Source organism: Eleutherodactylus coqui, chromosome 6, assembly GCF_035609145.1.
Source record: "Eleutherodactylus coqui strain aEleCoq1 chromosome 6, aEleCoq1.hap1, whole genome shotgun sequence".
NCBI classification, from domain to species: domain Eukaryota; kingdom Metazoa; phylum Chordata; class Amphibia; order Anura; family Eleutherodactylidae; genus Eleutherodactylus; species Eleutherodactylus coqui.
This window is the reverse complement of record NC_089842.1, coordinates 179,242,242-179,264,649: the sequence shown is the minus strand read 5'-3', so window position 1 is coordinate 179,264,649 and position 22,408 is coordinate 179,242,242. Positions and strand designations below refer to the sequence as shown.

Here is a 22,408-nt window from a genome sequence, read left to right as displayed (position 1 = left end):
AACAGAATGAAAATAAGAAAATGGAAATTAATCCTTAATGAGGTTGGTCACTTTACCAGGTTTTTTTTGAAAGGAGGGCATAACATTTGTCTAATCTTCAAGATGTGTCAAATACACTCTGCTATCTTCATTCTTCAAGCTCTGCCCCCCTGCACACAGCTGACCTTCTGTCCCTCTGGATGGTGCTACTGTCCATAAGATAGCAGCCTATGGAGGGACATGTGGCTAACATGCCATCCTGGCTCCTCCATTGATATACGGACATATCTGGTTCATTTGATATCCTAACACATCTGGTACATCAAAGATTTTGCTCAGATTTCAAAAAAATACCTGATCAAGTGGCCAAGCCCTTGAAAGCCCCAAATTGGACAGTTCCTTAAGGGGTTAATGTGTAAACACTAAGCAGTACTTTTCTAACTCCCTCTGGTGGTGGTTACAGACATAATCTTTTTAAATGAAAATATTCTTATCAATCTAAGTGAAGAATATGCCATCACTTTATGACTGATGAGGGTCCGAACATCTGGGATTTCCTCCCCAATCCTGAGACTGAAGAGGATGCAGCTTTGGGTTAGCACTTTGTCCACTTTTTTTTTTTATTTTCTCTGCACAGCAGTACTAGGCTACTTACTGTTCAGGGAACCGCAACACCACCTTGTTCAAGTGAACATATATAAATAAAATAAGATGTATGTATGTATGTATGTGCCACCATAACTCATGAACGCCTAGAGCAATTTCAACCGAACTTGGTACATATATAACTCATCCCACGAGGACAAATTCGGTGGGGATAACACAGGCCCACTACCCCTGGTGGGGAGGAATGTCTGTTTAACGACCACTTGTCTGTTTGTATATGTAAGTAAGTATGTGTGTGAGTGAGTCTCATAGTTCGGCTCCCTGGTGACATCATAGCTCCGCCCCCTGGTGCTGTCATAGCACTGCCCCCGGGCGCCGTTATGGCAGGTCCTAACACACTAAGAATACAACTAAGCCACTATTATGGCAGACACAACTCAGCAGTCCTGACTGAACACACTGACCTACCACCACCACAGAGATCTAGTGGGCTGAAGGTAGTGATGTCACTGCTGTGGGAAGAGCCAAGCTGTTGTGTGTCATGTGTGGGAATCAAGCTACTGTGTGTGTGATGTGCCACCGGAAACACTGCTACTATAATATCCTAATAATTACTAGTGTAAGTATGTGCCACCATAACTCATGAACGCCTGGAGCAATTTCAACCAAACTTGGTACATATATAACTCATCCCATGGGGACAAATTTGGAAGAGATAAGACAGCCCCACTACCCCTGGGTGGGGAATGCCGGAATTGCACTTGAGCAGATGGTTTTTATTTCACAGTCTTATCTAACGCAGACGACCTCCTCCTCATCATACACTTACCTACTACACAGACGACCTCCTCCTCAAATACCAATATATTACACAGACGAACTGCTCCTTAGAGATTATCTTACACAGACAACCTCCTTCTCTGCTCCAACTACCACACAGCTTCCCACCAGCACTAAGTACCATGTACCACGCAGAATTGAGCCCAGCACCCACTGGTCCATAAGGAAATCTGTGTTGCCAATTGCAACCAATCACAGCGCAGCTTTCATTTTACCTCAGGAGTATAACAAGTGAAAGCTGAGCTATGATTGGTTGCTATTGGCAACAAAAATTACAGTGGACGTCGGTGAGTTTTTGAGTTTTGATTACGTCAGTATTACACAGACCTCCTGCTCCTCAGATAATATCATCTTACACAGACAACCTCCTCCTCATGCAGTAAGATATTACAGACGATCTCCTCCTCATATATACATATACACACACACAAATTATTTTCGTGTCTAAAAATAAAATACACGAGCAACGCCAGGCAATCAGCTAGTACCATATAAAGCACAACTTTCACCTCCATACTGCATAAGTGAAAAAACATTTCCTTTTTTTTAATCCCCCCATTAGTCTGTGCTGACAATGGCTGAAACTATCATCCTTCACCACCAAGTAGCTGCACCAGCCAATCAGTTGGCACAGAGGTGATTTCAGTAGGTACAAACCATACCAGTCATTGACTAGGACAGTCAGATGCCAGGATGACATGACACAGCTTCAGCCAATTTAAACACAGACTGGCCGGGGAACTGTAGACCAGCAGTACTGGAGGATTAAATGGTCAATATAGGCTTTTTTCACTAAGTTATATGATATGGGGATGAAGGATTGGAAGAAAAAAACAAAAACGGAGAGTCTAAGTAGGAATATACTAATAAAAAGTATAATCTAGAATACGTAGAGGAGGAAGTAGGTGCAAATACCGTATTTAAGCAAAGTGTCATAGAAGCATCATAAACGATAGTTCTAGAATTTAATGTGAAGAGACAGTCTATTTTAAGGTAAAAGTCAGGAATTAAATATTTAAATGGATAAAGCTGCAAATAAAAATAAATAAATAAATTTAAAACACACACACACCTTTTGAGATTTTTAGATTGTAACCAGATATCCTAGTCCCAACGACATCCAACCAGCGAGACAGTGACAGCACCTCTCCCAATGATTCAGCATCTGCACTGCAGAGAAAAAGATTATATGTAAGGAAAATAGGACAAAAGACGAAAGACTGCTGCACCGCATCAGAAATACATGCATGTAAACTTAAAGAATAGTCTTGTAATAAAAGTTACCACCCATCAGCCACTGGATATGTGATAACTGCTAGGTAACAGATCAGGCTACCATGTGACCAGTTTGAAGAGGTCAAGCATGCATACTTTCACTCCATTTGGCGTCTATGAGACTGATGAACATAATTAAGTGCTTTACTTGGATATTCGCATTAGGCAGACTTTAAATGAAGAGACAGCATTCAAACAGAGAGCACAGGTAGAAAGGTGATAAAATGTTATTCGGTACTGTTAAAGCTGCTACAAGTAACAAGACACAAGGCACATCACACGATATGAATAAAGGAGCATTTACACACACAGATGATCGCTCAAAATTCGTCAGAAACTGACAGTTCTGAGCGATCATCTTGCATAGGTACTAACGGGCTAAAATCAGCCCTTTAGTACTTCATTGCATGTATTTAGAGAACCGCGGGTAGTCTGTTCTTTAAATAAATGGCTATTGTTCTCCAGCAGGACAGTGGCTGTTAAAGAATGTTATCAGCACTGCCCGCAGAGAATGCAGCATGCGTCCTATCTTATCGCCTAGAGGAACAAGGATTTCATATGGACCTGAAGTCAGCGATGGACAAAAAGTGCACGGTAAGCGCACATTTACACACAATGATTATCGCTCAAAAGATGGATTTTGAGCAAATTTTGAGCAATATTGTGTGTAAAAGGGCCTTTAGTCTATTTCTAGCCTCGCAAGAAATGCACAATTACCTGTTCACTTGTTCTGCAACAATTGGGATGATGGGAATAACAGAGTTGCAGTGACACTTGCATAGAGGGCATAAATATTCTCCATTACCAAGGTCATATATCAGATCCACATGAAGACGCTGACGTGTGTTCATCTGCATAGCGTCAAAAAACCTGGAGGTATCAGAAAGCAGAATTTTTGTTACTTGCAGTAAAGATCTATTCCTCGTCTGCTTCATTGGGGGACACAGCAAGACCTTGGGTATAGCTGCTACCACTAGGAGGCGACACTAAAAACACAAAAGAGTGTTAGCTCCCACCAGCTATGCCCCTTCTTCAGGCAGTGAGCTAAATCAGTTGTTACATAAGCAGAAAGAGAAACAGAAATTAAAATGACATCAAATAAAATAGACCGTAAAAAAACCAAAAACAATTGTACCATGTAAGGTTCAGAAAAGATCGTCAATCTCTTCTGGAAAGACAACCAGAGTCCATGCAAACTGAATATTGGGTGGGTGTCGTGTCCCTCAATGAACGAGATGAGAAAAGGATTTTACGGTACGCAACAAAAATCCTGCTTTCTCATCTGTGTCATTGGGGAACACAGCAAGACATTGGGATGCTCCAAAGCAGCTTCCAAAGGGTGGGTAAAAGAAAAGGCCAATGCGAACTTTAAAAAAGACAGACAAGCTGGAGCAAGTTCAGAGAAGAGTTACCAAGATGGTGAGCAGTCTGCAAATCATGTCCTACTAGGAATGGTTAAGCCCAATGTCCACAGGCAAATAAGAATTATCAAATTATTGATCTGCGCCCATAGGGAATCATCGGACATCCACAGGTGATGTCATTTTTCCCTGCAGCGGCGGATCGCACATGCGGGAAACCACACGCAGCACGCAACACTTTCTGCGGGTTTCCTGCACGGACAGCTCCTGCAGCTTCCATTGAAGCCTATGGAAGCAGTCAGTGCCGCGGGACCTCAGGAAAGCAGGAATTTAACAAAAAAAAAAAAAAGTGTGCACGGCGCATGTCCGCAGCACGCTACCGGCGTGCCAGGTAAGAAAAAAAAAAGAAGATCCAGCCACAACGGACGGGAACCCGCAGCGTCCAGACAGGTGAGTATAATCTATTTTATGGCCTCATGTCTGCGAGAAAGGAGGGACCTGCTGCAGGATTCTGCATGGGGAAACTGTGCGGGCCCGAATTTCCCCGTGGACATGAGGCCTTAAAGGATCTGGGAATGTTTAGCTTGCAAAAAAAAAAAAAAAAGGCTGAGAGAAGACTTAAAGGGGTTGTCCCGAGAAAGCAAGTGGGGGTAAGCACTTCTGTATGGCCATATTAATGCACTTTGTAATATACATCGTGCATTAAATATGAGCCATACAGAAGTTATTCACTTACCTGCTCCGTTGCTGGCGTCCCCGCCTCCATGGTGCCGTCTAATTTCAGCGTCTAATCTCCCGATTAGACGCGCTTGCGCAGAAGGGTCTTCTCCCTTCTCTTGGGTCTCGGCACGAGCGGAATTCTGGCTCCGCCCCCTTCTACGCATCATCGCGTAGCTCCGCCCCGTCACGTGTGCCGATTCCAGCCAATCAGGAGGCTGGAATCGGCAATGGACCGCACAGAGCCCACGGTGCACCATGGGAGAAGACCCTCGGTGCATCGTGGGTGAAGATCCCGGCGGCCATCTTGCTAAGGTAAGGAAGAAGTCGCAACAGCGCGGGGATTCGGGTAAGTACTAAACGTTGTTTGTTTTTTTTTTTAACACATGCATTGGGTTTGTCTCGCGTTGAACGGGGGGGCCTATTGAATAAAAAAAAAAAAAACGTTTCGGCGGGACAACCCCTTTAATAGCTGTCTACAAATATCTGAAGGGCTGTCACAGTGCAGAGGGATCAGCCCTATTCTCATTTGCACAAGGAAAGACTAGAAGCAATGGGATGAAACTGAAAGGGAGGAGACAAGATTAGATATTAGAAAAATCTTTCTGACCCTGAGGGTGATCAATGAGTGGAACAGGTTACCACGGGAGGTGGTGAGTTCTCCTTCAATGGAAGTGTTCAAACAAAGGCCATATACATAACCTGACAGGACAAGACAATCTGCTATTATGCAAATGCTCCACCCTTGGAAGATCAATGGAGTGACAAGCATATGTTCCAATAACACATGATTCTATCCAATACAGAGAATAACCCTAACTGGTCATGAGCGAGAGATTAGTACTGCATTTCTGCTGCCTTAACACTCTTTACCACGCAAGGATATAGCATCTTACAGTAATTTAGAGATAGTGGGTGGAACGGGATTGTCTGATGCTACCTACCATGTGCTATACAGAGTCTAGCAGTAATACAGATACCCACTGTATGAAGGCAGTATGTAACAGCTGGAAACCAGCAAGCACTACGTAATCAGAAGAGTCTAGCAGTCATGCATTTATTCCTCCTATGGATCACGCAGATAAACATGCGAGGCATGGGCTTGGTAACCATGGACAGTATGATATTATCAAGCGGAGTGAGTCTACACACTTCGGATAAGAGCCCGGTAGGGGCTGAACACTGGGTCTCATGTGAAGGAGTTCACCAATGTCAATTGTCTGGTTCCAAGATAGGCTAATGGAAGGAAGGGGGCCACGTCTGACCTCCAAATCTAATTAAGGTAACAGTATCACCCACAGGAAAATTCTGCACACTTACAATACTCGTTATGCACAACATCTTTGCTACAGGACTTCTGAGAGACTGCGGAACCACCTTATCCATGTCTTCTACAGCAACAAGAAAAAGGCCCTTGTGAAATTACAAACTTTAAGGCTGGGTTTACACAGGGCGGATTTGCTGCGGTTTTGCCGCAGAAGAACTGCTTCTACGGCAAAACCGCTTCAAAGGTTAATTTTGGCTTGCGGATATTCCTGCAGATTTTCTTGCAGAAAAATCCGCAGCGCTTTTTTTACTTTTTGCAGCGTATTTTGGTGCGGATTTAGCTGCGTCCATAGAGGTCTATGGACAAAAAAGCACTGCAGAAAAGTCAACAAAATTGACATGCTGCGTCTTAAAAAAAACGCAGCGCATTTCCGCACTGCGGCAGTGCGGAGAAAATCCGTCCTGTGAGAACAGCTTTTTGCCCAAACACATTTGTACTGCATTACACTGCAAAAGCAACGGTTTTGCCGCAGTGCGGATATGCAACGGCAAACCATGGAAGAACCGCAGCAAATCCGCCCTGTGTGACCCCAGGCTTAAAATAGCATTAAAAAAAAAAGTTCAATAAAGTTTAATTGACAGAGAGAAAATCCAGTTTAAGAAAGAATATACATTCCCCCCCCCCAAAAAAAACCCCTTTTAACCTCTTAAGGACCAAGCCTGTTTTTTTTCCATTTTATCCTAAGGCTGGGTTCACACAGGGCGGATTTGCCGCAGATTGCTGTTGCATATCCGCACTGCGGCAAAACCGCTGCGTTTGCAGTGCAATGCAGCACAAATGAGTTTTGGAAAAAAGCTGTTCTCACAGGACGGATTTTTTCCGCACAGCCGCAGTGTGGAAATGCAACTGCGGCGCGGTTTTCAAAGATGCAGCATGTCCATTCTTCTGTCTTTTCTGCAGCGCTTTTTTGTCCATAGACCTCCATGGACGCAGCTAAATCCGCACCAACATACGGTGCAAAAAGTAAAAGCGCTGCGGGGAAAAAAAACGCTTGCGGGTTTTTCTGCAAGAAAATTCGCAAGTCAAAATTAACCTTGGAAGTTCTTCTGCGGCAAAACCGCAACGGAAAAAAACGCGGCAAAACCGCAGCAAATCCGTCCTGTGTGAACCCAGCCTTAGGAATACGCTTACAGAGGACGTGAACCTGGAATACTGGCTACCACAGGAAAAAAACATGCTATCTGTAGTCATGGACACTATGCCTAAGTATTACCTCTATAGCGAATATGAAGGTAGTAAGGGTAAGCAAAGTCAGTCATACCCTGGGGACAACAGGGACTCACAAATCACACAGAGACAGTAAAGCGGATTTAGCTCAGTGCTTGCAGGAGCCGAATAGCTGGTGGAATGAACACTATTATGCTTAGTGTCTGCCTTATAGGGGTAACAGGTATACCCAAGGTTTTGCTGTGTCCCTCAATTAAACAGATGAGAAACCACTATTAACATGCAGAACTACAAACAGAATATAGAAAATGAAAACAGCTTTTGCAAGTTTACTACTTTTTCAATGTTTGGACAGAAACATTTTCATTATTTCTTTCATGAGGTAACTTTTGAAATACAATGTAATGTAGGATAATATACTTGAATTTTAGTTAAAGGGGTTGCTTCTTCCCCCGCATTGGTGTAAGAAAGAATGGAGTGCTGGCGGAACATGCAAGGTCAGCACTCCATGCACTTCAAAGGGGCTGATGGAAATATCAGAGCGCTTGCCACTAGAGTATCACAGCAGTTGCACTGAAAGTGAATGGAGCACCAGTGCAAACAACGCTCCATTCAGTCTCCTCCTCACTATGGGCGGTGCAGCAACCCCACAGTGAGGAGGGCAGGAGACACAGGACCTGCATTCTGTGGATAGAGAATAACTTGAAGTCTTAGTACAACCCATTTAACTTATTTTCATTTACTTGTGCATCCATTTTACATTTACTGTCTTGCTAATCCAATAATTGTGACCTCATCAGTCTTTCTTAGTACATAAGTATACAGCTCTGTTAATAGAGAAATGTACCATATATACTCAAAGTATTAATAAGGCATACTCACCTCTCAACCGGCGTCTGTGTCCCTGGCGCGATGCTGTCACCGGCGGTGCGGCCAGCTGCTGCAGTCTTCTCCCTGGCTTGCTTTTGAAATCCCCGCCGTCAGCGCTGTGATTGAATCGAGCGCCGGCCAATTATAGCATCGCACCGGGGACACAGACGCCGGCTGATAGGCGAGTATGGCTTTTTTTTGTGCCTACTATATACTCAAGTATAGCTAGGCTTATGTATATTATATGGAGAAATATATATTACATAATTACTGTATATACTCGAGTATTAGCTGACCCGAGTGTAAGCCGAGTCAATAAGTTTTACCACAAAACTGGTTTTAAAAAATTGGTAAAACTTATTGACTCGGCTTATACTCGGGTCAGCTAATACTCGAGTATATACAGTAATTATGTAATATATATTTCTCCATATAATATACAAGCATAAACAAGTTTTGCTGAACAGTTTAATCATTGCAGCACGATGCCAGTCCTTTCAGGCTGAGCCCAATGTATTCATGAGTGGTCTGTTATCCCTGCTTTCCCACCGCTGAGTCACAGCCTTTTCCATATGCACAGTAATGTTGAGAAAACTGTCAATCAGCAGTGGGAGATGTGGAGGGAGCCCACATCTCATGAATATATCAGACTCCTGCCTTAAAAGCACTGACATAGTGTTGCAATTATTCATATTTGCACTGATATCATACACACAGGCATTTCTCACCACTTTTATGCTAGTCTCAAATAGGACAGCATAAAACGTGGTAACCGATACCTTTAATTAGGAAATTTCACACAATGATAAAACCTTTCCATATGGCCAATTAGGCGAGATGGATATCATACAGGGTATTACCATGGAAGTTGAGAAAATGTAAATGTTAAAGAAAAAAAGCAGCATAGTGGATTGTTCCAAATCAGTGTCACATTCAACTTGTAGTATTTGTCTTCCTAGCTTCTCTGCACTTGGGAGGCATAGTCTTCCGTACGGTATATCACATGGTTTTATGCATCATAAAATGATTTAGCTAACATGGCAGGACTTTAAGGGTATGTTTACACGAGGCGGCAATACTGAGAAAAAGGTCTGTAGCGGAACATTCTGCAGAATTTCCGCATCCAAAACAGAGTCAAAATCTGCACCATTGGTGCTGATTTTGACTCGAAATCAGCTGCAAAGGATTTAAGAACATACAGAATTCACCTCCGAAGTTTTGGGCTGTCAGCGCACTCCTTCACTAGATACCCGGCGGCCTCTAGTGAGCGCAGCGCCGTTAATCAGGTGATGGCACTTTCGCATCACACCCTAAAAGAGTAAAGTTTTTATAACATCTTAAAAGAATATGAAGTCAGACACTTACTTCTGCCAGCAGGTCACATGCATCACATGCCCACAGCTCCCAGTATGGGTTCCACAAGGCAACTCAGGGCTTGTAAATAACGGATTAAATGTTTCTGACAATGACAAGACATTCACAATAATTAATTCGAGAATACTGAATATTTATTTTTACTCATAAACAAACATCAAACTCGTTCATTTATTTTTATCTACAATGTTCATCAGCAATTTCTAATAACACTTAGTCATTACATAATGATGTCTTTATGTTCACAATTACATCACTGGATGATACCAACAACCAAAAGGATCCCACTGACTTAAAACTGGTTACGCCATGGTGTTGTGCATGCAGTGCTATACTTTCATTAAGAAAGTGACAGATTCTGTAAAAATGGCCCTGAACAGGACTGTTCAGTTTGGACAACCATGTTTGACACTGTTGACTCCACTAACAACTGTGAATCATATGGTTTCACAGATGGACACTACATTGTTAAGACTGTTTGCATAGGTTGGAATTTGGAGTTTGTAAGGAATTTGCTTGCAAAATTTAGCAGCAAGCAACAATGCAGTGCAAGTAATTGGGGTTTTAAAAACTACATTTACACCTGGCAGAAAAAGATCAGCATGGATTTCAGGGCTAGCAATGGATTTTAAATGCCAACCACTGGCGTAACTATAAGGGATGCAGGGGGTGCGGTTGCACCTGGGCCCAGGAGCCTTAGGGGGCCCATAGGGCCTCTCTTCTCCATATAGGGAGCCCAGTACTATGAATAAAGCATTATAGATTAGGGCCCCGTTGCAGATTTTGCATTGGGGCCCAGGAGCTTCAAGATCTCTGCCATTGTCAACTGTACATATATCTTGCCTATGACCTGAAGGTTGCAAGTTCAATCCCTGCAAGATTCAGGTAGCCGGCTCAAGGTTGACTCAGCCTTCCATCCTTCTGAGGTCGGTAAAATGAGTACCCAGCTTGGTGGTGGTGGTGGGGGGGGGAATAAATAATAATTACCTGAAAGCGCTGCGGAATAAGTTGGCGTTATACAAATAACAAGATTTATATTGTTGGTGTGAATACATACCACCTGATTGTATGACAGCTATGCCTCGGGACTGGGACAAGGTGGTAGATTTCTGCACACAGGCAGTGAGCACCATTGTAGATCTGTCTAGCCTCACTTCTTGTTCCTCCTGGCAAAGGATGCACGTTAGGACTTCTTTTTCAGGCACAGATGGTCCACGCCTGGGACCCAAAGTAATCTTGGAACCTCCAACGACTGTTAATGAGCTAAACAGAGCGGTAGATATTAAATACATAGCAGATGCTAGGCAAAAAATATAGAGCATTTACAGATTGTGAACCTGTAATAAAACTCTACTATTTTAGATTGTTTATACTGAAAAATATAAGATGCAACCTTCATGCTGTCAAATTAATTTAAAAAAATGGGAATTTTTTCTTACCGATAATTCCCTTTCTGGAAGACATCATGACAGCATACGCTGGAGGTTGCTCACCTGCTGACCTGAAGGGACAGGAAGAGGCAGAGTATAAAAAGCACCTCCCCTCCACCAACACCAGTGCGTTCCAAATGACCACAGTGACCAGCTATTTAACCAGAAGGTGTGTTTTTATTGACATCACACACCTCAGAAAACAAAGTCAAAGCATACACATTACCTCATGTGTTGGACAAACTAGGGTAACCATGTTGGTAAGGGGGGGAAAAAAAGCCCATATGCTGTCATGATGTCTTCCAGAAAGGGAATTATCGGTAAGAAAAAATTCCCGTTTTCCCCATGACATCATGACAGCATACGCTGGAGGAATACCAAATAAGTGGCATGGGCTTTTTAGGGAGGGATTACGGCTTGGAGCACCTTCCTACCGAAGGATGCGTCCTGACTATATTTAAAGTCCAGCCTATAATGTTTGATGAAAGTATGGCCTGAAGTCCATGTGGCTGCGTTACAGATTTGCTCAATCGACGCGTGCGCTCTCTCCGCCCAAGAGGATGCCACCGCTCTCGTTGAGTGGGCCTTCAATCCTTCTGGAGGGGGGATGCCCTTGGCCTTGTAAGCCTCCTGGATGGCTCTCCTGAGCCACCTGGCGATCGCATCTTTAGAAGCGGCCTTTCCTTTGGCCTGCCCCTGAAATTGAACGAAAAGTTTGTCAGACTTCCTGAAACTTTCCGTTGCCTCAAGGTACGCTAGTACCGCTCTTTTGACGTCTATATTATGGAGCTTTTGTTCTTTTGCATTTTTGAAATTTTGGCAAAAGGCTGGAATAACTATTGGTTGGCCCCTGTGGAAATCTGACAATACTTTAGGCTGGAAGGATGGGTCTAAAGAAAAAACTATTTTGTCCGGGTGGATAGTCATATATGGGGCCCTTCGTGAGAGGGCCTGGATTTCCCCCACGCGTCTGGCCGACGTAACTGCCACAAGCAGGGCTACCTTGTATGTCAGCCAGGCGATGGATAGATCCGTAATCGGTTCGAATGGGGGGGTCGCATAAGGCCTGAAGGACTATGGTTAGATCCCAGGGTGGTGCCGTGGGCCGTGTGAATGGATGTAATCTGCTCGCCCCTCTAAGAAATCTCCTAATCCACCTGTGCTCCGCCAGCGCGAGATCGAAGAATGCCCCCAAGGCCGCAATTTGGACTTTGAGCGTATTCGGACTCAAACCTTTATCCAGGCCCGCCTGGAGAAAATCTAAGATTTTACGGACGTCTGGCTGATCCAGCTGCTGGATGTCCTGGCCTGACCACTCCGAAAATTTTTTCCAGACTTTGGAGTAGTTTTTGTGTGTCGAGGGTTTAAGGCTCTCGCTAATGGTGGAAATAACCTTAGGGGAAAGACCCTTCCCTAGGAACTTTACCCGCTCAAGCTCCAGGCCGTAAGCCTGAACTTGTGAACTTCCGGGTAAAGAAGAGGGCCCTGCGACAGTAGGTCCGGTCTTGTTGGAAGGTGGAAGGGCTCTCCCACTGACAGGGATCTCAGGAGGGGGAACCACGGTCTTTTGGGCCAATATGGTGCTACAAAAATTACTGTTAGGGTTGACTGCAGTAATTTCCTTAGCAGAAGTGGGATTAATGGTAGAGGGGGAAAGGCATACGCTAGGTCCCAATCCCAGGGGTGAGAGAGAGCGTCCGTGCCCAAGGCCTGTTTCTCTGCGCCTCTGGAAAAGAAAAGCCGGCATTTGGTGTTTGCGCTTGACGCAAAGAGGTCTACTTCTGGTACCCCCCACTTCTCCACAAGAAGGCTGAACACCGCTGGATGGAGTTCCCACTCTCCTGGGTCCACTTTCCTTCTGCTTAAAAAGTCCGCGGCTGAGTTCTCGGTTCCTCTTATATGAAAGGCCGATAGGGACTTTGTTGTGCCTTCCGCCCATTGAAGGATCCGCCCCGCCAGTCGTTGCAGTGGAGGATTCCTGGTGGTACCCTGGTGGCGAATGAGTGATACTGTTGTCATATTGTCTGAGAAGATCCTCACATGTTTCGCCACTAACCGTGTTTGCAGGCTACGCAGGGATTTCCATACAGCTTTAAGCTCCCTAAAGTTCGATGAGCTAGCTTTCTCGTGAACGTCCCAGGCCCCCTGTACATAACCGCCTTCAAAGTGGGCCCCCCACCCTTTGGCGCTGGCATCGGTCGTGATTATTACAGCCGGGTCCAAATTCCAATCGGATGCCTGAGACAGGTTGTCTGACGACACCCACCAACGGAGTGAAGCTCTGGCTTCCGCAGGAATAGGGATTGTCTGATCAAGCGAAGCCTGCAACTTGTCCCAATTCTGGAGAATTAGTGACTGGAGTCCGCGACTGTGGAACTGGGCCCAGGGGACCACGCCGATGCACGAAGTCATTAGTCCCAGGATCCGCATTGCGTCTCTTATCGTTACCCTATGTTTTTTATAGAGGTTGGAACATTCCTCTATGATAAGATGTTTTCTTAGGGGAGGAAGGGACGAATTTTGTAGACTGGAATCCAGGATGACACCCAGGAATTTCTTCCTGGTTTCTGGCTCCATGTTGGATTTTGACTCGTTAACAATCCAGCCAAGCTCCTTAAATAATTGCAATGTGGACTCCAAGTGTGATCTCAGGGTAGACGGGGAATCTGCCACCAACAGGAAGTCGTCTAAGTAGGGGATGATCATGACACCCTGATTTCGTAAGAAGGCCACCATTTCCATCACGACCTTGGAAAAAATTCGCGGAGCCGAGGAGATTCCAAAGGGTAGGCAGACGAACTGAAAGTGGCAGATTTCCCCTTCCATCCTCAGCGCAAACCTCAGGAACTTTTGTGAGTTGGCGTAAATAGGGATATGAAAATAGGCATCCTTAAGGTCTATTGTAGCCATTACGTTATCCCTGGCAATTAGAGGAGTTGCAGTTCTAATGGTTTCCATTTTGAATCTCCTATATTCAATGAATTTATTCAGTTGTTTTAGATTGATAATGGTGCGGTGGGAGCCATCTGGTTTGGGAACCAGAAAGAGGGGGGAATAGAAACCTTTTCCCTGTTCCTTCTTAGGGACCGGGATAACCGCGCCGAGACCCTGCAGGTTCCGTATGCCCTCCAACAGAGCCTGTTCTAGGCCTGGAGACTGGGTTGGGGTTATCATAAACCTGTCCGGGGGGCGGGATAGTAGCTCGATCCTGTACCCCTCCGCCACTAGGTGCAGTACCCACTCATTAGTTGTAATACTACGCCAGCTATTGGAACAGCGAGCCAGTCTACCCCCTACCGGGCCCGAAAGTATGGGCTGAGGGACAAAAGTTAAAGTCTTACCCCTTCCGCCCTTTGGATAAGACCATCTTCCGGTCTTCCCCTTCCCGGCGTACGTAGACGAGGGATGAGGAGTGAAGGGTCTCTTGGGTGGTCTGGTGGCAGGCAGTCCGTGACTCTTGTCAGCTGCTTTCTCCAGCAGACGATCCAGGTCTGGTCCGAATATACGCCCGCCCCGGAACGGTAGGGTACATAGCCTATTTTTGGACGCTGCGTCCCCTGACCACTCTTTCACCCACACTGCCCTTCTAGCGGTGTTCGATAGTGCTGCCATGCGGGCTCCGAGCGGACTGTTTCCATTGAAGCATCCGCCAGGAACCCTGTTGCCATTCGCAGCAGAGGGATGCCACTTGCGAACTCCTCCCTAGGGGCTTTTTGGTCGACTAGGGCTGCGAATTGGTCCAACCAGATTGCCATGGAACGAGCCACGGAAGTGGCCGCGATGTTAGATTTCGTGATGAGACCGGAGGTAGACCAGGCTTTACGCATGGTTGTGTCCACCTTATGGTCCAACGGGTCCTTTAAGTGGGACGTATCCTCAAAGGGCAATCCGGACTTTCTGGATACCATGGCAATTGCAGCATCGACTTTAGGTATCTCGTCCAAAAAGGACACTTCATCTCCCGGAAATAACAGGCGTTCTTTAAATTCCCTGGGGATTAGCGGAGCCTGATCCACGCTCTCCCACTCATTCAGAATCAGCTGCTTGAGTGCGGCGTTTACGGGGAATGAAGATTTTTGTTGCGGGAGTAACCCTGCGAACATATCCTCCTGGACTGTGCGGGGTTGCTGCACGTCTTCCTCCACCTGCATGGTCCTGCGTACCGCTTTTAGCAGTTGATCCATGTCTGAGGTAGAGAAAAAAAAATTTCTTGTCCTCCTGCGTCACTTCCCCGTCAAAATCCACATTTTCCGCTATGTCGGAGTCAGACTCAGACACCGCCGGAACCGACCTGCGTGTAACCCCGGAAGGCCCAGGTTGGAGGTCCGAGAGGGAGGACTGCACTTCTTCTCGGACGACTGACCGAATTTCGGCCATAAGGGAAGTTTTTTCCTCCTGCAAAACTTTTGCGGAGCAGGTAGCGCATAACGTTTTTGTGCAGGAGTCGTCGAGTTTGGTTAGACATACTGGACATTTTTTACTCCTTCGTCTAGCCTCCCTCGGTTTTTGAGTATCCCTGTCCTGTAAGACAAGGGAAACTCTGTTAGTCGGGAAGTGTATGTAGTGCAGGTGTAGGTTGGTCCACTGGACCACTTACAGTTTGGAGGGTCTCTGGGTCCTCTCTGGCCGACATCTTGCGCCTTGCAGGAACGCTTCCTGTGCTTAGGATCGTTCCTTAGCGTGGAGAAACACCACCAGCTGATGCAGGGGCAGCAGATTTTTGAATTTGGCGCCGGCCGCGCCAGGCCACGCCCCCTTTGCGGAGCGTCAGACGTCACCGCGCTGTATCCGCTGAAACCACGCCCCCTGGAGCGCTCCTGTCGGCCCTGGACCCGGAGATGGCGGCCGCCGCCGCAATGACGGCCGCAGTGGTGCCGGCAGCCCGTACTTGGACCCCGGCCCACCGGAGATGGCGGCCGCCGCCCGAAATGACGGCCGCAGTGGTGCCGGCAACCCGTACTTGGGCCCCGGCCCACGCAGTCCCCGGAAAGCTCCCAGATGGGGTCCTTCCCACTGGGTTTGCCGGGGCTGCCCGAAAAATCCACGCCGCCGCTTCGCCGGTAAGTCCTCCTCCGGCATGGGACAGCGTTGCTGGAGCTCTGCCGTTGCTGTCCTGAAGGGACAGGAAAAACACTGGTGTTGGTGGAGGGGAGGTGCTTTTTATACTCTGCCTCTTCCTGTCCCTTCAGGTCAGCAGGTGAGCAACCTCCAGCGTATGCTGTCATGATGTCATGGGGAAAAAACCTTTTCCCCCACTCTTCTTGTGACATCTCAATCTGTTGGGTTTATTGCATCAGGTATCCTGCACTCAAAAGCAATAGTCTACTAGCAACCAATGAAAAAAACAGAGGCAGACTGTGTGGCTGCTATTAAGACAGAGGTCCATCCCTGAAGAGGTCTGTGATATATGTAGTAAAACCTACAGGGAAGTCGTGGGGAATTTGTTGGAAACTCTCATGTTAAATAAATCTATCTTAGCAGGTGATTTCAATTAGCGAAACTCTCTCACACAATAGTTAAGGGACTTGAGACTGCTGCTTAACTTCTTAAGTTGCATTGTAAGCTATGCAGATAATAGTAGTGTAACGTTGGATGAGAATTCGTTGTTCTTAGTCACGAAAGGACAGGCCATACATCTTGCACAAGGGAAAGTCCCGTTTGGGATGCTTCTGGTCAGCCAGTTGTCATGATGCTTATTGATAAAACGACTTTTGATCAAGTGATCACGCAAGTTCTTACCCCGTCTATAGGTGATGGCAGGTCTTTCAGGGATCCATTTTTTAAGGTCTTGGTCATTAATTAATATGTCCCACTATCTAGCCAGTATGTTACGGACCTCTTTGTTGGCAGTGTCATATGTGCCTAGTGCAGGTCTGTTCCTGTCTATTTCGAGGTATCAATAATGATTCTCTGTTTTCTTCTCTAGCCAGCCGAAAAGACTGATCTGGATGGCTCTGTGTCAACAGATAATAGTAGTGGCAAGAAAACAAACATCAAATCACTTACTGCTCCTCAGCAGGAGTTGAGGTGCCCTGGGCTTCCTGAGAGGTGTCATATAAAAGTTTGTTTGTTTCAATAAAGTTCTTCTGCATAGCAGACATCTGCGCCATAATCTTCTGCCGGTGGAGTCTTGCTGCCTCAGCCTTCTGTTTTCTTTTTTCTTTGTCTTGAGAGCTTTGTCCCTAAAAACAGATGCATAATAGGGTAACCACATTTATAAAACACATGTTGCATAGCAGCAGACAAATGACTGTACATGGGTTTTTTACTTCTACTGTATATTGCAAAAATTATAATACACCGAACACAGCAATATTACAATACTATTTTCCTTTTTTTTTAACCCTCCATTAACAAAAAATAAATAAAAATTTGCTTTGATTGTTTTCCCACTCTCCCCCCTCCTAACAACTACCATTTACTGACAATAACATTTCTTCACAATACTCTACCATCGAAGTTTTCAATATTGCATAAACAAAAACTTGTAATTGCTTTTATAATATTGTATCCATTCGTATTGCAATCTATGATTTGCATATAAAGTTCATTCTTTTCTTAGTTGTGGATATCGATTATTTAGATATGATTTTTCTAGTGAATTATAACATTTCAATTGCTTTACCATAATCCTTTAACTTTGGACACCTTCATAATACATCGAGTAGATCACCCGTTTTAACTATACATTAAGGACAAAAGGGGATTTTTTTATCATTCCTGTTCGTTATGGAGGGGGTGGCCTGGCTATGGAGGAGTGGTGACCTGTGTTCCTTCTTCTCCCGTTCCTCGCCATTTAACAGACTTTAAGGTATTACCTGGCACCTACATGGGAAACAGATGGAGAGAAACATACCAACCAGACAACCTTTTTCCCGGGAGGAGCACTGCCTTCCGAGGAATTAAGCAATTCTTTTCAGCCCGCAACCGAGAGAAAGGTAGCGGGCCCCTGCAAACATGGCCGCTGCGGCACCACGCCTGTCAGCGTCTGCTTCCTCATTGAGGGATTTTACAGCCATCCCTGAAGCAGCATCAGTGGGGACTCCTGCCCCAGTGCTAGAGACCCTGCAGGACAAAATCTGACCCTGCAAATCTGTCACCCCCATGAGGTGTATAAAAACACAGGAACGATTATTGCTGGGAAGACCTGTTGGGCATCTTGCATCCGACAGGTCGTCCCATGTAAAAGCGCCGTAATCGGAGCGAAGAGAATCTATTAAGAGCCTGTCCATACATTACACAAACAGTTGAGTAGTGTGTGACACAAAACAAGTGAGTATTGTGTGACACAAATTTCTCCCTGTGGTGGCACAGCAGGAGAATTACACACATGCTCTCAAGCTTCTCCACAGACTATAGCGGATCGCTGGGGTCTTAGCAGTAGAAGACCCTGCGATCAGGTTATTTTCTGTGAATCCTAACAAAAAGGATTGCCCAAAGAGGGTAAGGGCCCATTTAGACGGGACGAATGTCGGGCAAACAATGCCCGACACTCGTCCCCGCACATACTCGCTTCCATGCTACTGCACGGGAGCTAGTATAGTTAGCTCACAGCGGGGCGTCAGGAGGAGATTTCTCTCCTCGCTCTCCCCCACCCCTCTCCATTGCGTTAACATAGCGGCCGTTCAATACTGAAGGCTGCTATTTACACTGAGCAGCTGACGGAGAAGTAACTTTTGATTTCTCTTATAAGGCATCACGCAAGTCAGGTTTTTGTTTAAGTACTTTGTTTCTAGGTCTGTATTCAATTAATGCTGCATAAATTATGGACAATGAGCTGATCGCTCATTGTTCAGTATTGAGCGGCCACTGTGTTAAGTCAATGGAGAGGAGTAGGGCAGAACAAGGAGAGAACTCTCCCCTGCCGCCCAGCTGTGAGCCAGCGATACTAGCTCCCGTGCAGCAGCACAAGAGCAAGTGTGTGTTGGGACAAGTGTTGGGCATAGTTTGCCTGACATCTGTCTCGTGTAAATGTGCCTTAGCTCTCCTTACCAATTAAACCTGAACAGGAACATTTGTGCTGTCATTTCTTCTATGGGTTTTTATATGTTACCATAAATAACCAGATAAATCTACTCTGTATCTTAAATAACCTCTTCTTCCAGTAAGTATCCTCAATCTCTTAAATGAAGGAAATGAAATTAAGCTATAAGATATAATTCGCTTTATTTGCTTACCTCATTCGCTTTAACATCTGAAGAGGACATAACAAATGCTGTCTGACCAGATTTCTCATGTAATCTTTTCACAGTTTCCAACAACTAGAACAAAATGTACATTAAAAGTTAGAGGAAAAAAAAAATTTAACTGATGAGACATATCCGCCCTCTTACTAATGAAGGTCACTAAGAGGCTTATGAAAAAAAGATACAACAAATTACAGAATCCATTTCTTATTAACCCTTTCCAATCCACTGTCTGACGTCTTCCTACATTCTGATTGAAGCTTGTACAGCTCCAATGTCAAAAGATGTCCTACAGGGTATTCTTAGAGTCTATTTCCAGCCACTCCGCTGTCAGATCCTCTGGCGCACACACTCTGGCTTTAGCCAGCAGATGGCACCGTTGTATAACAGCAAAAAGAGAAAGCCTTTTAGGAAACCCTGAATCCAAAATTGGATTGGAAAGGGTTAAGAATGTCACACGTTAGAGGTTTTTCTTTTATAAAATAGTCACATTTTAATCCTAACCTTATTCCTATCTTACCTCTCCAAGGCCGGGCTCACGTGGCCGTATGCAGAATCAGCTTGCAGAGGCCCTCAGAGGATTGCAGCTGTGAGCCCGGCCGCGATCCTGTATACGCATGCGTGTGTGTGTATATATGACACAGTTTGCACACAATGGTATTGTCTTCTTTTTCTACATTTTTATTTTGCTGACACAAATGTCCTGTTGATAGTTTATGATCGTATATGGCATGAACTCAATAAGAAACTATTCTGCACAAGAAATGCAATATGCAAGTGTCCTTACCTGCCATACCCAGCTAACCATGTCTTTCTGGGATTCTAGTTGTGGTACACCTTTCAGATTTTCTAGCATGGCCACAAGACTTAAAGCATTAACATCTGAACTTCCAATTCCTGCTCATACAAGAATATGTGTGTTTACAATGAGAACATACAATACAAACATAACACAATTACCACTGGATAGATAGGTAACCAAAATAATGATATATACACTGGTGGAAATATGTATTTTAGTTTGGACACTAAAATTAACTTGGGATGTCTGTGTACCTGGGGGCTATATCATATATCAGCTCTATTCTAGTGAGCAAATTGCTATTCTAAGGACTTATGTGGCAAAACTTGAAAGATCAGATAACATCAATATTTAATATTAAAAGGTTTTCCTATCTTAGAAGATGATGGCATGTTGCCATGATATGCAAGCACTTTAGGATTACTCGGGATCCAACATGTGCATTAAACTACAAGAGCTGAATAGGGCTGGTTGCAGTTCATTTTACAGCCAGATCGTTGGGAGAGATGCTATGTGAGAAAAACCATTAAAGGGGCAGAGCACTAAACCAGCACAGTGTTTCCTTCACTCTCCCTATCAGTGTGGGTCCTGAGATCATAACTACCAGAGCCCTACAAAAGGACCTCCAGAGGGCTACTGCATGTTCCTGACCAAACTGTCAGAAATAGACTCCATGAGGATGGTATGAGTGCCCAACAACCAGTAGTATGACCTGTGATTACAGCTCAGCACCATGCAGCTTGACTGGTATTCGCCAGAGAACACCAGAATTGGCAGGTCTGCCAATGGTGCCCCATTCTCTAAAATGAGAGCTGGTTCATGCTAAGCATGTAACAGATTTGAAAGGGTCAATTTGAATCTTTTTCATTAAGATCGTGATATTAGTGTTCCCCTACTTTTTTTGAGCAGTGTATGCCCCCCACAAAATAGTGTATAGTGTAAGTGGTATCAGGAGCAATTGTGGCCATGATGAAGTAGTATGTAAAATCTACAGAACAGTCCTAATTTACAGGTAGCTATAAACACTCAGCTAACCTTAAACTAAATACAGACCTGGAAACAAAGTAACTAAACAAAAACCTGACTTACGTGATGCCTTATAAGTGAAATCAAATGTTACTTCTCCGTCCGCTGCTTTCTGAAGTTGATGTTTTTCTTCTAACAAACCCAGAGCTATAATATGGAGCGCCTACAAGTGACACAAAAACAAAAGAAACTCATCACTAACCATAAGATAATATCACAGAAAAAAAGAAAATCTATAGTGCATTTGATTTCTGGAAGTAAAACATAGCTCATCATATGAAGTGAAGAACATATTCTATAGGTCTGTTCACACACAATATGGCACAATGCAGAATTGACAGATGTAATTGTCTCATTCCAGGGGCGCCACTGTACAGAGAACATGTGTGATGGAATATCCTGGCAATGTGCCATCCCTTTATAAAAAAAATGAGAATACCCATTTAAAGCACTACAGTTACTACAGCAATCTACAAGATAGATTTAAGTAAATGCTCCTGTTCTTGCATACATACTAAATCTTACTGATAGCAAAGTGTTTCAGTCATATGATACTGATAAGTTTGATGGAGGCTCACTCTCCAGTAATAACTTCATATAATGCATGGCTAACTTCCAGCCATGCACATCAGATAATCATTAGCAGATGCCACTGATACCCACAGCCTTCACCAACAATCTAATGTGTATGGGGCCAAATTTTTAAGATATGCCTGCTATGGGGAAAGTCTGGGCAGTACTGGAAAGGAATTTGGAGTTGGAGACTCCTGTAAAACTGCACCTTCGACCCTGCCAATATTACAGTCCTGTTGGTAGAGATAATGCACAATATATAAAGATTATCGTACCATTTGTATCATGCCTTCAGTCCACATGATTACATCCTCCTTTGTTGCCCTCTGCAGGATGGTCCGGAGAAGGTGCATCATCACATCGCAGCATAGCAGGTTACTAACATTCTGGAATGCTGGAGTAAACTCCGGAGGTGGTGGTGGGGGCAACGCTGTACACAGATAGATACTGCTTTAGCTTTCTGTACTATTGAGCATATGCACGTTAGTTAGTGGATTCAAGTGCTGACAGACTTACCCTCTGAACTATTTTCTTGCTTCCGCCTTTTTTTCTGTGTGTGCTCAGCCTGTGAGAAATTTTTTTTTTTACTACTAAATTGTCGGTTGTACTGCTCAAGTTGATCAATCAGCAAAATGCTGATCTGTGTATCAATAAAATACATCAATTTCTCTAGTTTCATGGTAAAATAAGCAAGGCTAGGGCTCCACAGTGATTTTTTGTCAGTTGATTGTCACACAACCTTAATGATTCCCTATGGAGGACGGGGTGAAAGGTCATGTGACAACTCAGTTTTCAATATTCTGGTCAGAACTCTTGTTAATCACAAGTTGCCTTTAACTTTTTTTTCCCTGTAGGGAAACATTAAAAGTGTCTTC

The 22,408-nt window shown here is 44.6% G+C and overlaps 1 protein-coding gene across 1 annotated transcript in view; it reads right to left on the bottom strand.

The window, feature by feature from the left end:
• The window catches only part of UBR1 (ubiquitin protein ligase E3 component n-recognin 1), a 127,159-nt gene that overhangs the window by 30,868 nt on the left and 73,883 nt on the right, over positions 1-22,408 (bottom strand). Inside the window, exons 24-33 of the mRNA XM_066608345.1 lie at positions 22,050-22,098; positions 21,809-21,963; positions 21,024-21,123; positions 19,920-20,029; positions 19,124-19,207; positions 16,953-17,128; positions 10,574-10,779; positions 9,508-9,601; positions 3,418-3,570; positions 2,498-2,595 (exon numbers count right to left, since the gene is read on the bottom strand). Of these exons, the coding sequence (XP_066464442.1) occupies positions 2,498-2,595; positions 3,418-3,570; positions 9,508-9,601; positions 10,574-10,779; positions 16,953-17,128; positions 19,124-19,207; positions 19,920-20,029; positions 21,024-21,123; positions 21,809-21,963; positions 22,050-22,098 (1,225 nt within the window). The remainder of the gene's footprint in view (positions 1-2,497; positions 2,596-3,417; positions 3,571-9,507; positions 9,602-10,573; positions 10,780-16,952; positions 17,129-19,123; positions 19,208-19,919; positions 20,030-21,023; positions 21,124-21,808; positions 21,964-22,049; positions 22,099-22,408) is intronic.